Raw genomic sequence first — 12,305 nt, forward strand, 5'->3', positions numbered from 1 at the left:
CACTTAGAGAGGTGTACTCACTCCGTGGAGGTGGCATCTTCAGGGACAGTGCTCACGGCAGACTGGGGAACAACCTCCAGCCCTCGGGCAGGGCAGGGTATGTCTGTGGTTGGTGTGGCCAGGTGATCTTCATCTGACAGAAAAAACTATGAAGGAGAGAGGGGGCACACATGAGACCTTGGTTTGACTCAATCTTCTCAACTCCGGTAGTGTCTGAGTGGAGTAATATAGAGTGTGCAAAGCTGTCATCAAGGCAAAGGGTGGCTATATGAAGAATCTCAAATATAAATTATATTTTGATTTGTTTAACACTTTTTTGGTTACTAAACTCAGCAAAAAAAGACGTGTCCTCTCACTGTCAACTGCGTTTATTTTCAGAAAACTTAACCTGTAAATATTTGTATGAACATAACAAGATTCAATAACTGGGACAAACTGAACAAGTTCCAAAGACACGTGACTAACAAATGGAATAATGTGTCCCTGAACAAAGGGGGGGGGGGGGTCATAATCAAAAGTAACAGCCAGTATCTTGTGTGGCCACCAGCTGCATTAACTACTGCAGTGCAGCTCCTCCTCAAGGACTGCACCATATTTGCCAGTTTTTGCTGTGAGATGTTACCCCACTCTTCCACCAAGGCACCTGCAAGTTCCCGGACATGTCTGGGGGGAATGGCCGTAGCCCTCACTCGGCACGATTCAACAGGTCTCAGACGTGCTCAATGGGATTGAGATCCGGGCTCTTCAGCTGGCCATGGTAGAACACTGACATTCCTGTCTTGCAGGAAATCACGCACAGAACGTGCAGTATGGCTGGTGGCATGGTCATGCTGGTGGGTCATGTCAGGATGAGCCTGCAGGAAGGGTACCACATGAGGGAGGAGGATGTCTTCCCTGTAACGCACAGCATTGAGATTGCCTGCAATGACAATAAGCTAAGTCTGATGATGCTGTGACACACCGCCCCAGACCATGATGGACCCTCCACCTCCAAATCGATCCTGCTCCAGAGTACAGGCCTCAGTGTAATGCTCATTCCGTCGACAATAAACGCGAATCCTACCATCACCCCTGGTGAGACAAAACCGCGACTTGTCAGTGAAGAGCACTTTTTGCCAGTCCCGTCTGGTCCAGCGACGATGGGTTTGTGCCCATAGGCCACGTTGTTTCCGGTGATGTCTGGTGAGGACCTGCCTTACAACAGGCCTGCAAGCCCTTAGTCCAGCCTCTCTCAGCCTATTGCGGACAGTCTGAGCGCTGATGAAGGGATTGTGCGTTCATGGTGTAACTCAGGCTGTTGTTGCCATCCTGTACCTGTCCTGCAGGTGTGATGTTCGGATGTACCGATCCTGTGCAGGTGTTGTTTCACATTGTCAGTCACTAAGGACGATCAGCTGTCCGTCCTGTCTCCCTGTAGCGCTGTCTTCGGCGTCTCACAGTACGGACATTGCAATTTATTGCTCTGGTCACATCTGTAGTCCTCATGCCTCCTTGCAGCATGCCTAAGGCACGTTCACAAAGATGAGCAGGGACCCTGGGCATCTTTCTTTTGGTGTTTTTCAGAGTCAGTAAGAAAGTCCTCTTTAGTGTCCTACGTTTTCAAAAATGTGACCTTAATTGCCTACCGTCTGTAAGCTGTGTCTTAACGACCATTCCACAGGTGCATGTTCATTAATTGTTCATGGTTCATTGAACAAGCATGGGAAACAGTGTTTAAACCCTTTGATATGAGAAGTTTTAAATTTTTACTAATTATCTTTGAAAGACAGGGTCCTGAAAAAGAGACGTTTACATGTTTCCATATGTGTTATTTTATATTTTTGATGTCTTCACTATTATTCTCCAATGTAGAAAATAGTAACACCGGAGTAGGTGTTCTTAAAAACTTTTGACTTGTAGTGTATAGAAGGCTCTTTCTAGATCTCCGACCTGAAGATCACCGACGTCATGATTCAACCTTGTTTAAATTTTTATGTTTCCAGTTGTCTTGAAAGCACCATAAATCCAGAGAATGCCAGACTTTGATGGTAATTTGCCCACAAGGAGCGCCGTGCCATTTTCCTGTTCAAGTGAGCATAGCACAACAACGTGAGTCCAGACATGTCTTGTATGCTGCTGCATAAATGATGTAATATGCCAGGGAGATATGTATACTGTAGCTAAGAAAGTAATACTGAGTCTATGTAGTGTAGTAAGCTGTTAGTAGCCCATGTGCCTCACCCTAATCATTTGGTCCCTTTCCCCCTCATAACTTAGCTTGGCGGTGCACGTGAAGCCGATAACGTGTTTTAGAGAAACGTCATTGAATATTGTAAGGGTGTTCATTGTCTGCCCCCTTTAGATATCCTATGGTTCTGACGGTGTACAGGGGGAATACTGTAAGAACGGCCAATGTTGCAAATTCTGTCACTGTACATTTCAAAAAGGCTGAACAAATAGTTATATTGAGTACATCAGTCTTAGCTCGCTCCTTAATGTCGTCATCGAAATTACGGCTTGCCTGTTAAGCGCTCATCGTTCCCTTCTGCCATAATTTGTACATCTCAGTTGTCAGTAGAAACCACATTTGTTTAAGCAAGTAGCCATATCAGCTATGTTTTATAAAAAGGAAGTAAATGAGGCTGAATGAACTGTTTCGCTGCCAGACAAGGCTCCGCTAATAGCCAGGTGTAGCGTTGGTAAGGATTCACTTCATGGTGCTGAAAAGAAAGCTGCTGTTGGGACAGCTTTATGTAGGCCCTTACGGTTTGTGGGCATTGTTTAGTATTGTGTAGTGGCTTTGCTAGCATGCATAAAGAAATCAACATTTAGAGTTTGCCCCACCATGACTTACGTGTTAAAATTGACACTGCCTACAATACAATCCTCAAATGTGAATTGCCATTACATCTGGAGAGAAACATAACTGGGGCATGTATTCCAATGTGCTACAAATTTGCATGTTGGGAATGTTGTGGTAATATTAGGTAAAAGTTATCTAAATGTTGTTGAAATAAGATCTCCAAAGGTAAAATGTTTATTGCATGAACTTCAACGGAATATTTTGATAAAACCTAAAACAAATATGCTATGAACGTCATAAAAACTGACTCATTACATTCGTACAACATTAAGGGAATGTCCTGTGCAACCTAACTTAAACATTGTATGAATGTCATCGCAACTGAGCATATTTTGTGTTTTGGAATCCTCTCTTCTAATGTACCCTCACTCTTTCCACAACCGACACTGAACAAAAATATAGACAACATGTAAAGTGTTAGTCCCATGTTTCATGAGCTGAAATAGAAGAAATGTTCCATATACACAAATTTGTTTCCATCTGTTAGTGAGCATTTCTCCTTTGTCAAGATAATCCATCCACCAGACAGGTGTGGCATATCGCACTCACCAGACATGTCACCCATTGAGAATGTGGGACGCTCTAGATCACCAGTTACCGCCAATATCCAGCAACTTCGCACAGCCATTGAAGAGCAGTGGGACAAGATTCCACAGACCACAATCAACATACTGACCAACTATGTGAAGGAGATGTGGGGAGCTGCATGAGTCAAATAGTGTTCACACCCGATACAGACAGATTTTCTGATCCATGGCCGTACTTTTTTATTTAAGGTATGAGATGTATACAGTGGGGCAAAAAAGTATTTAGTCAACCACCAATTGTGCAAGTTCTCCCACTTAAAAAGATGAGAGAGGCCTGTAATTTTCATCATAGGTACACTTCAACTATGACAGACAAAATGAGAAAAAAACATCCAGAAAATCACATTGTAGGATTTTTTATGAATTTATTTGCAAATTATGGTGGAAAATAAGTATTTGGTCAATAACAAAGGTTTATCTCAATGCTTTGTTATATACCCTTTGTTGGCAATGACTGAGGTCAAATGTTTTCTGTAAGTCTTCACAAGATTTTCACACACTGTTGCTGGTATTTTGGCCCATTCCTCCATGCAGATCTCCCCTAGAGCAGTGATGTTTTGGGGCTGTTGCTGGGCAACACGGACTTTCAACTCCCTCCAAAGATTTTCTATGGGGTTGAGATCTGGAGACTGGCTAGGCCACTCCAGGACCTTGAAATGCTTCTTACGAAGCCACTCCTTCGTTGCCCGGGCGGTGTGTTTGGGATCATTGTCATGCTGAAAGATCCAGCCACGTTTCATCTTCAATGCCCTTGCTGATGGAAGGAGGTTTTCACTCAAAATCTCACAATACATGGCCCCGTTCATTCTTTCCTTTACACGGATCAGTCGTCCTGGTCCCTCTGCAGAAAAACAGCCCCAAAGCATGATGTTTCCACCCCCATGCTTCACAGTAGGTATGGTGTTCTTTGGATGCAACTCAGCATTCTTTGACCTCCAAACACGACGAGTTGACTTTTAACCAAAAAGTTGTATTTTGGTTTCATCTGACCATATGACATTCTCCCAATCTTCTTCTGGATCATCCAAATGCTCTCTAGCAAACTTCAGACAGGCCTGGACATGTACTGGCTTAAGCAGGGGGACACGTCTGGCACTGCAGGATTTGAGTCCCTGGCGGCGTAGTGTGTTACTGATGGTAGGCTTTGTTACTTTGGTCCCAGCTCTCTGCAGGTCATTCACGAAGTCCCCCCGTGTGGTTCTGGGATCTTTGCCCACCGTTCTTGTGATCATTTTGACCCCATGGAGTGAGATCTTGCATGGAGCCCCAGATCGAGGGAGATTATCAGCGGTCTTGTATGTCTTCCATTTCCTAATAATTGCTCCCACAGTTGATTTCTTCAAACCAAGCTGCTTACCTATTGCAGATGCAGTCTTCCCAGCCTGGTGTAGGTCTACAATTTTGTTTCTGGTGTCCTTTGACAGCTCTTTGGTCTTGGCCATAGTGGAGGTTGGAGTGTGACTGTTTGAGGTTGTGGACAGGTGTCTTTTATACTGATAACAAGTTCAAACAGGTGCCATTAATACAGGTAACGAGTGGAGGACAGAGGAGCCTCTTAAAGAAGAAGTTAGAGGTCTGTGAGAGCCAGAAATCTTGCTTGTTTGTAGGTGACCAAATACTTATTTTAAAAATCCTACAATGTGATTTTCTGGATGTTTTTTTCTCATTTTGTCTGTCATAGTTGAAGTGTACCTATGATGAAAATTACAGGCCTCTCTCATCTTTTTAAGTGGGAGAACTTGCACAATTGGTGGCTGACTAAATACTTTTTTGCCCCACTGTATCTGTATTCCCAGTCGTGAAATCCACAGATTAGGGCCTAATGAATTGATTTCAATTTCCTTATATGAACTATAACTCAGTAAAGTCTTTGAAATTGTTGAATGTTGCGTTTATGTGTTACAAACAGTAGCCGAATGTCAACTGGACAGTTTTCGTGTTTTGGGAACCTATATGTTGTCATATCACCCACATTGTTCCCACAACCTAAATAAATGTTTTAGGAAATTTTATAACATAACACATGTGTTCTGGGCCTGTTCTTGCAACAGGCAAATGGTTTTGCAACCTAATATAAACATTGAAATAATCAGCACAACTGGGCAGTTTGTGTGTTTCGGGAACATACTGTATCTCTTGTCATGTCTACACAATGTTCCCACAATCAAATTAAACATTCTGGGAGCCTTTAAAGAACAGACCAAATGTGTTCTGGGAACATTCTCAACATCATGTGAATGTTTTTTGCACCCTAAAATTAAAATTGTAGAATCAACTGGAGTTGTTGTGCTTTGGGAACATGTGTTTTGTGATGTCTCCACAATGTTCTCACCAGACTGCTCCCACTACCTTATGAAACATTACGGGAACCTTTAAAGAAAATATGAAATGTGTTCTGAGCACGTTCTTGCAACATCAGGCAAATGTTTTATACAAACATTCTAGAATCAACACCACTGGAGAGTTTTTGTGTTAAAAGAACATTTGCCATGACCTGACGAATGATATGAAAACTTTGACAGAACCAGTTTTGATTTGCATAGGTGTCACTAATTACCTGGACATCTTCTTTGACGGTTTCACAATATGTCTCAGAGAGATGGGTGTGGCTCTCTCCACCCTCTTCCTCATTATCTTCCTCATCCTCTCCTCCCTCAATAGTGGTGCTGCTGGTGGGGCCTGAATTGTCCTTGCGGTCGCTTTCCTTTTTCTTCTTGCCGCTCTTCTTCCTCCTCCCTTCGAAGTGCAGCTTGGACAGGGGATGGTGCATGTGGTGTGAGGAGTGACGGTGATCTGCAGGAAGATTCAGTGGTTATAAAGAGTGTGGTTTATGGAGTTAAAATCATTTTCTGTGGTTTTCAGAGGGACTAATTTAAATCAAAGAATCAACGGTTTTAAATCTACGATTCACAAAAATGATGGTATCCCCATCACATATAGTGCAAAAGTGCACTATATGACCATAAGTATGTGGACACCTGCTCGTTGAACATCTCATTCCAAAATCATTGGCATTAATATTGAGTTGGTCCACCCTTTGCTGCTATAACAGCCTCCACCCTTCTTGGAAGGCTTTCCACTAGATGTTGGAACATTGCTGCGGGGACTTTCCTTTCAGCCACAAGAGCATTAGTGAGGTCGGACACTGATGTTGGGCGATTAGGCCTGGTTCGCAGTCTGCGTTCCAATTAATCCCAAAGGTGTTCGATGGGGTTGAGGTCAGGGCTCTGTGCCGGTCAGTCAAGTTCTTCCACACCAATCTTGACAAATAATTTCTGTATGGACCTCGCTTTGTGCATGCTGAAACAGGAAAGGGCCTTCCCCAAACTGTTGCCACAAAGTTGGAAGCATCTAGAATGTCATTGTATGCTGTAGCGTTAAGATTTCCCTTCACTGGAACTAAGGGGCCTAGACCAAACCATTAAAAAAACAGCCCTCCTCCAACCAACTTTACAGTTGGCACTATGTATTGGGGCAGGCAGAGTTCTCCTGGCATTCACCAAACCCAGATTCATCCGTCAAACTGCCAGATGGTGAAACAGGATTCATCACTCCAGAGAATGCGTTTCCACTGCTCCAGATTCCAATGGCGATGAGCTTTACACCACTCTAGCCAATGCTTGGCAATGCGCCTGGTGATCTTTGGCTTGTGTGCAGCTGCTCTGCCATGGAAACCCAGTTCATGAAGATCCCGACAAACAGTTCTTGTGCTGAAGTTGCTTCCACAGGCAATTCGGTAGTGAATGTTGCAACCAAGGACAGACAATTTTTACGTGCTGTGTTCTTCAGCACTCGGCGGTCCCGTTCTGTGAGCTTGTGTGGCTTACCACTTCGCGGCTGAGCCGTTGTTGCTCCTAGATGTTTGCACTTAACAATAACAGCATTTATAGTTGACCAGGGCAACACTAGCAGGGCAGAAATTTGACAAAATTACTTGACGGAAAGGTGGCATCCTATGACGGTGCCACGTTGAAAGACACGGAGCTCTTCATTAAGGCCATTTTACTGCCAATGTTTGTCTATGGAGATTGCATGGCTGTATGCTCAATTTTATACACCTGTCAGCAATGAGTGAGGCTGAAATAGCGCAATCCACTAATTTAAAGAGGTATCCATGTACTTTTGTATATAGTGTATATGAACCACCTAAGCGTGTGAATGTCCTGTGTGTACAAGTGTGTGCGTGTTTACACTCAAAGTCCTCCTCGCTGTAGGTGCGGTGCTGCTCGTCAGGGATCCTGGGGGCAGGGCTGATGATCTGCTGAAATCTCTGGACTCCCAGGGCTTTGTTCAGGTCCCCCTCATCCTCCTCATCCGCCTGTTGCGCCCCTTGCTGGGTTGAAGCTGGCGGCGCCTCCGGCTGAGAGAGGAAGAAAGGGAGGAGAGGGTCAGATTAGTCATGGGAGACATAGGGAATAAGATACTGGCTCCATCTCGATTCGATTTCTGTGATTTCTCGCATCCCGTCTCCTAGTCTCTTTTCAATTGGAGAAGGTCAAAGGTTCCTCCCATCTTCTCCAATGGATTTTGAAAAGGTGAAAAGAGACAAATGAGAGGAATCAAGGAAAACATTTAATTGAGAAAGAGCCATGATATTATAGGTCCCATTCAGAAACAACACCTAGCCACTTGTGTAAATCTGGAAGGTTTGGATAGAAGTAACCAGCATGGCAAAAATTCCATCTAGTCTACCCCGTTAAGTTAAAGCTACTACTAAATTGCTAATACATATCAAATTCTTTCAGATCAACATGAAGTGCAAAGGTTTTTTTATGGACAGGAGAATTATCCATTTTAGCCTACCATGTTATTCAGGTTTGCTATATGAGGTTGTTTGCTGACACCATTCATGCTTATGTCAAATCCATGTAACCTCACACCCAACTGACACTAGAGGGAGTTCTAGTCATTCCACATTTGTTAAAATCCACAAAAAAGACATGATTGTGGTCTTCTTGGGTTCCAAACAGTACAGTAGCTTTAAACTCAACATAGTGATTACCCTAGAAGCTCTGTCCAATGACTTGGACAGGTTGGGGTCTATGGATGGTCGAGAGTAGTTAGTGGTATGATGGACAACCCGGGGAGTTAAGTCAGTACTTCCCAGCCTTCTCCTATGAGACCACCAGATGTTTCACACATTTGTTGTAGCCCTGCACTGACACACCGGTTTCGATTAGTTAACTAATAATCAAGCCCTTGACTAATTGAATAATGTGTGCCAGTTCTGGGCAACAACAGATATGTAAAACATCTGGTAGTCTCCGAGGAGAAGGCTGGGAAACCCTGAGGTACTGTAAGTGATCTCTTTTTCCCAGCAGCAGGGTGCTAGATCATGCTGCAGACCTCATCTGCTCAGGGGGGGATTGTGATAAGGACGGGATGCAGTGGAGCAGGTGAACTCAATCCCGACAAAAGAGGGGGATCCTCTCTTCTCTCCAGCTTTAAGGCAAAGCAGATGTTGCCGTGGCTACAGTAGAGATCGTGCAGCTCCTGACAGAGCGGAGTACGCTCCCTCCTGTGACACTGGACAAACAGTCGCGGCCCCATGCCTCATTTGACGCCCCTTCAAACCCTTTCTCAGGCCATTTAACACGGCATCGGTAGATCAAATTCTCTCCGGCACTCGAGGGGGACAGAAGAAATTCCACCTCATGCTCCTCATCCTCAAGCTCCCTGTCGGTCTATATGACTGGAGTCTGGAAAATGGGTTTTTTCCTACACATCCATCCTAGACCAAAAGTGATAATGGCCATTTTCTACCTTTCATTAAAAAATGGTTAGCAATGGGGCTGCTGCATGTGTTAAATATAGGAATGAAATAAATTCAATTTACAGCACTGGCTTTTTTTTCACAGCACTGGCTACTATACTATGGAGTTACTGTGTGAACTACCTACAGTAGTAAATGCACACATACCACAAACGGGTGTAAAAAAACAGACTCTTTGACAAATCTCTGACAGTGTCTGTGATAGAGTGTGAGGGGCCCCTTCACAAACATTCAATGTTGACCCAAGGTGACACTCCTCAACTGTCAGAAGGTCCATTCAGACCGTTCCACAAGAAATTGCTCAGGTAGGCTGAATGGGCCTCACCCTTACCTTAGTCACCTCTGTCAAACACAGATCACCAGAGTCCTATTGTTCTTTAATGGAGTTCAAGTGCCGGTTTGAGAGCTGTTTTCTGTCAGTCTCCAGTTTTTGGACCTGTAAAATACAAATCTAAAATCTTGCAGTTTTTTCCAGTCTGTAGTCCTATCGAATGCATTCAATACCTGAATGCCAGTTGTTGGGCAGTTCATCCAAGAATAAACAAAGTGCTGCTGATCTCATCCATGTGTTAAAATAAAGCATCCTCATTCAGTTATATTTTACCCCCTTTTTCTCCCCAATTTCATGGTATCCAATTGTTAGTAGTTGTCTCATCGCTACAACTCCTATACGGGCTCGGGAGAGAAGAAGGTCGAGAATCATGCGTCCTCCGAAACACAACCCAACCAAGCCGCACTGCTTCTTAATACAGCGCGCATCCAACCCAGAAGCCAGCCGCACCAATGTGTCGGAGGAAACACCGTACACCTAGTGCACGATGAGACAAGGATATCCCTACCGGCCAAACCCTCCCTAACCCGGACGATGCTAGGCCAATTGTGCGTCGCCCCATGGACCTCCCGGTCGCGGCCGGCCGCGACAGAGCCAGGGCTCGAACCCAGAGTCTCTGGTGGCACTGCGATGCACCCGGGAGGCCCATCATTCAGTGATATTTTTAACAATCAAGTTCACCTGAAAAACAGATCCCCCCACGCACTAGGAACTCCAGGAGAAGTGAAGACAGATTTCACCCATTGCTGTACACTCTCACATCACTTCACAGTCAATCTCTAAAGCTGTAGAGGATGTGTGAGGGATTGCCAGAAGGGTGAAACTATTTTCCACAACCAAAAACCTGTGCATCAACAAACCCTGGACGGGCTAAACCACTGCAACACTGAGGAAAGGTGAGCCCAGCCATGGCAAACCGAAATAAATCAAATTGTAACAAAAAAAAAGAAAAACAGCAACAGAAAGACTAAAACAAAATTCTCTCTTTCATCAGTTATTTGAGGGACTTACCTCACTCATGGTGCAATAGGAAGACTTGAGGTATGATTAGAGTCAGGAGTGGTGTTTCGCAGACAAGTGGCAATGCCCTCGTCTATGGCAACACTGTTGCACTCTGAATCTCAACACCTCCATAAAACACATGTATGAGCAGAGAGCCGTCTCCCCGTGCCCACCTTGGCCGCGTGATGCCCTAATCGTACGTACCCATATCTCCCAGCCTGGCACTAACCTATCTCCTATGATTGTGGCATAGTAGAATAAACAAGACTCTGCGTTCATTCTCTCTGAGGACAAACCAAAATGCACTTAAAGGGCAAGCAGTGTATGAATGGCACTCAAACAATACCTCACCATCTCCCTCATTTTAACTTATATATGACCAAAAGTATGTGGACACCTGCTCATCGAACATCTCATTCCAAAATCATGGGCATTAATACAGAGTTGGTCCCCCCTTTGCTGCTATAACAGCCTCCAATCTTCTGGGAAGTCTTTCCACTAGATGTTGGAACTTGCTGCGGGTACTTGCTTCCTCTGCGCAGGCCAGTCAAGTTCTTCCACACCGATCGACAAACCATTTCTAAATGGACCTTGATTTGTGCACGGGGCATTGTTGTGCTAAAACAGTTGCCACAAAGTGGGAAACAGAATCGTCTAGAACGTCATTGTATGTTGTAGCGTTAAGTTTCCTTCACTGGAAATAAGGGGCCTAGCCCAAACCATGAAAAATGCCCCAGACCATTATTCCTCCTCCGCCAAACTTTACAGTTGGCACTATGCATTGGGGCGTTCTCCTGGCATCTTCCAAACCCAGATTTGTCCGTCTGACTTCGATGGTGAAGCTGATTCATCACTCCAGAGGAAACGCTTCCACTGCTCCAGAGTCCAATGGCGGCGAGCTTTACGCCAGCCGACGCTTGGCATTGTGCAATGGTTATTTTAGAATTGTGTGTGGCTGCTCGGCCATGGAAAACCATTTCATGAAGCTCCCTGAAAAAGTTTGTGCTGACGTTGCTTCCAGAGGCAGTTTGGGACTCAGTAGCGAGTTTTGCAACCGAGGACAGAAATGTTTTACGCTCTACGTGCTTCAGCACTCTGCGGTCCCGTTCTGTGAGCTTGTATGGCCTACCACTTCATGGCTGAGACGTTGTTGCTCCTAGACGTTTCCACTTGACAGTAACAGCACTTATAGTTGACCAGGGCAACACTAGCAGAGCAGAAATTTGACAAACTGACTTGTTGTAAAGGTGGCGTCCTATGACGGTGCCACGTTGAAAGTCACTGAGCTCTTCAGTAAGGCCTTCGACTGCCAATGTTTGTCTATGGCGATTGCATGGCTGCATGCTCAAATCTACACACCGGTCAGCAACAGGTGTGGCTGAAATAGCCTAATCCACTCATTTGAATGGGTGTCCACATACTTTTGGTGATGTACTGTGTGTGTAAATATTGACCAATGTGCTTTAGAGCCTAAATCTCTGTCAGAGAGGCATTGGAGTGGGCGGGGGTTGCTAGGGCACGACAGTATGTGAACATCTAGAACATTGTAAATAAAACACAGACTCCAACCGCAAGAGAGAGACAATTACAGAGAAGCAAGGAAACCATGTACATATAGGAGTGAAATGTTTGAACTTTTTTTCAGCCTAGTACTGTAGAAGGAGAGGGCATGCATTGAACATGTGCCACATAGGCAATTGAATAAGCAATGTTTTTCCCCCACATGATTTACAGTCACATATTTACATGAAGCAACTACATTTGTCCACA

At 44.6% G+C, this 12,305-nt stretch overlaps 1 protein-coding gene across 3 annotated transcripts in view; it reads right to left on the bottom strand.

Moving 5' to 3' along the window:
* Window positions 1–12,305, bottom strand: part of LOC109908810 (anion exchange protein 2) — a 108,503-nt gene that overhangs the window by 25,699 nt on the left and 70,499 nt on the right. For all 3 annotated transcript variants that reach the window (XM_020507520.2, XM_031796199.1, XM_020507522.2), the window contains 3 exons: window positions 7,621–7,789; window positions 5,987–6,222; window positions 22–146 (listed from right to left, as the gene is read on the bottom strand). In XM_020507520.2, coding sequence (XP_020363109.1) covers window positions 22–146; window positions 5,987–6,222; window positions 7,621–7,789 — 530 coding nt within the window. The remainder of the gene's footprint in view (window positions 1–21; window positions 147–5,986; window positions 6,223–7,620; window positions 7,790–12,305) is intronic.

Source organism: Oncorhynchus kisutch, linkage group LG18 (assembly GCF_002021735.2).
Source record: "Oncorhynchus kisutch isolate 150728-3 linkage group LG18, Okis_V2, whole genome shotgun sequence".
NCBI classification, from domain to species: Eukaryota; Metazoa; Chordata; class Actinopteri; order Salmoniformes; family Salmonidae; genus Oncorhynchus; species Oncorhynchus kisutch.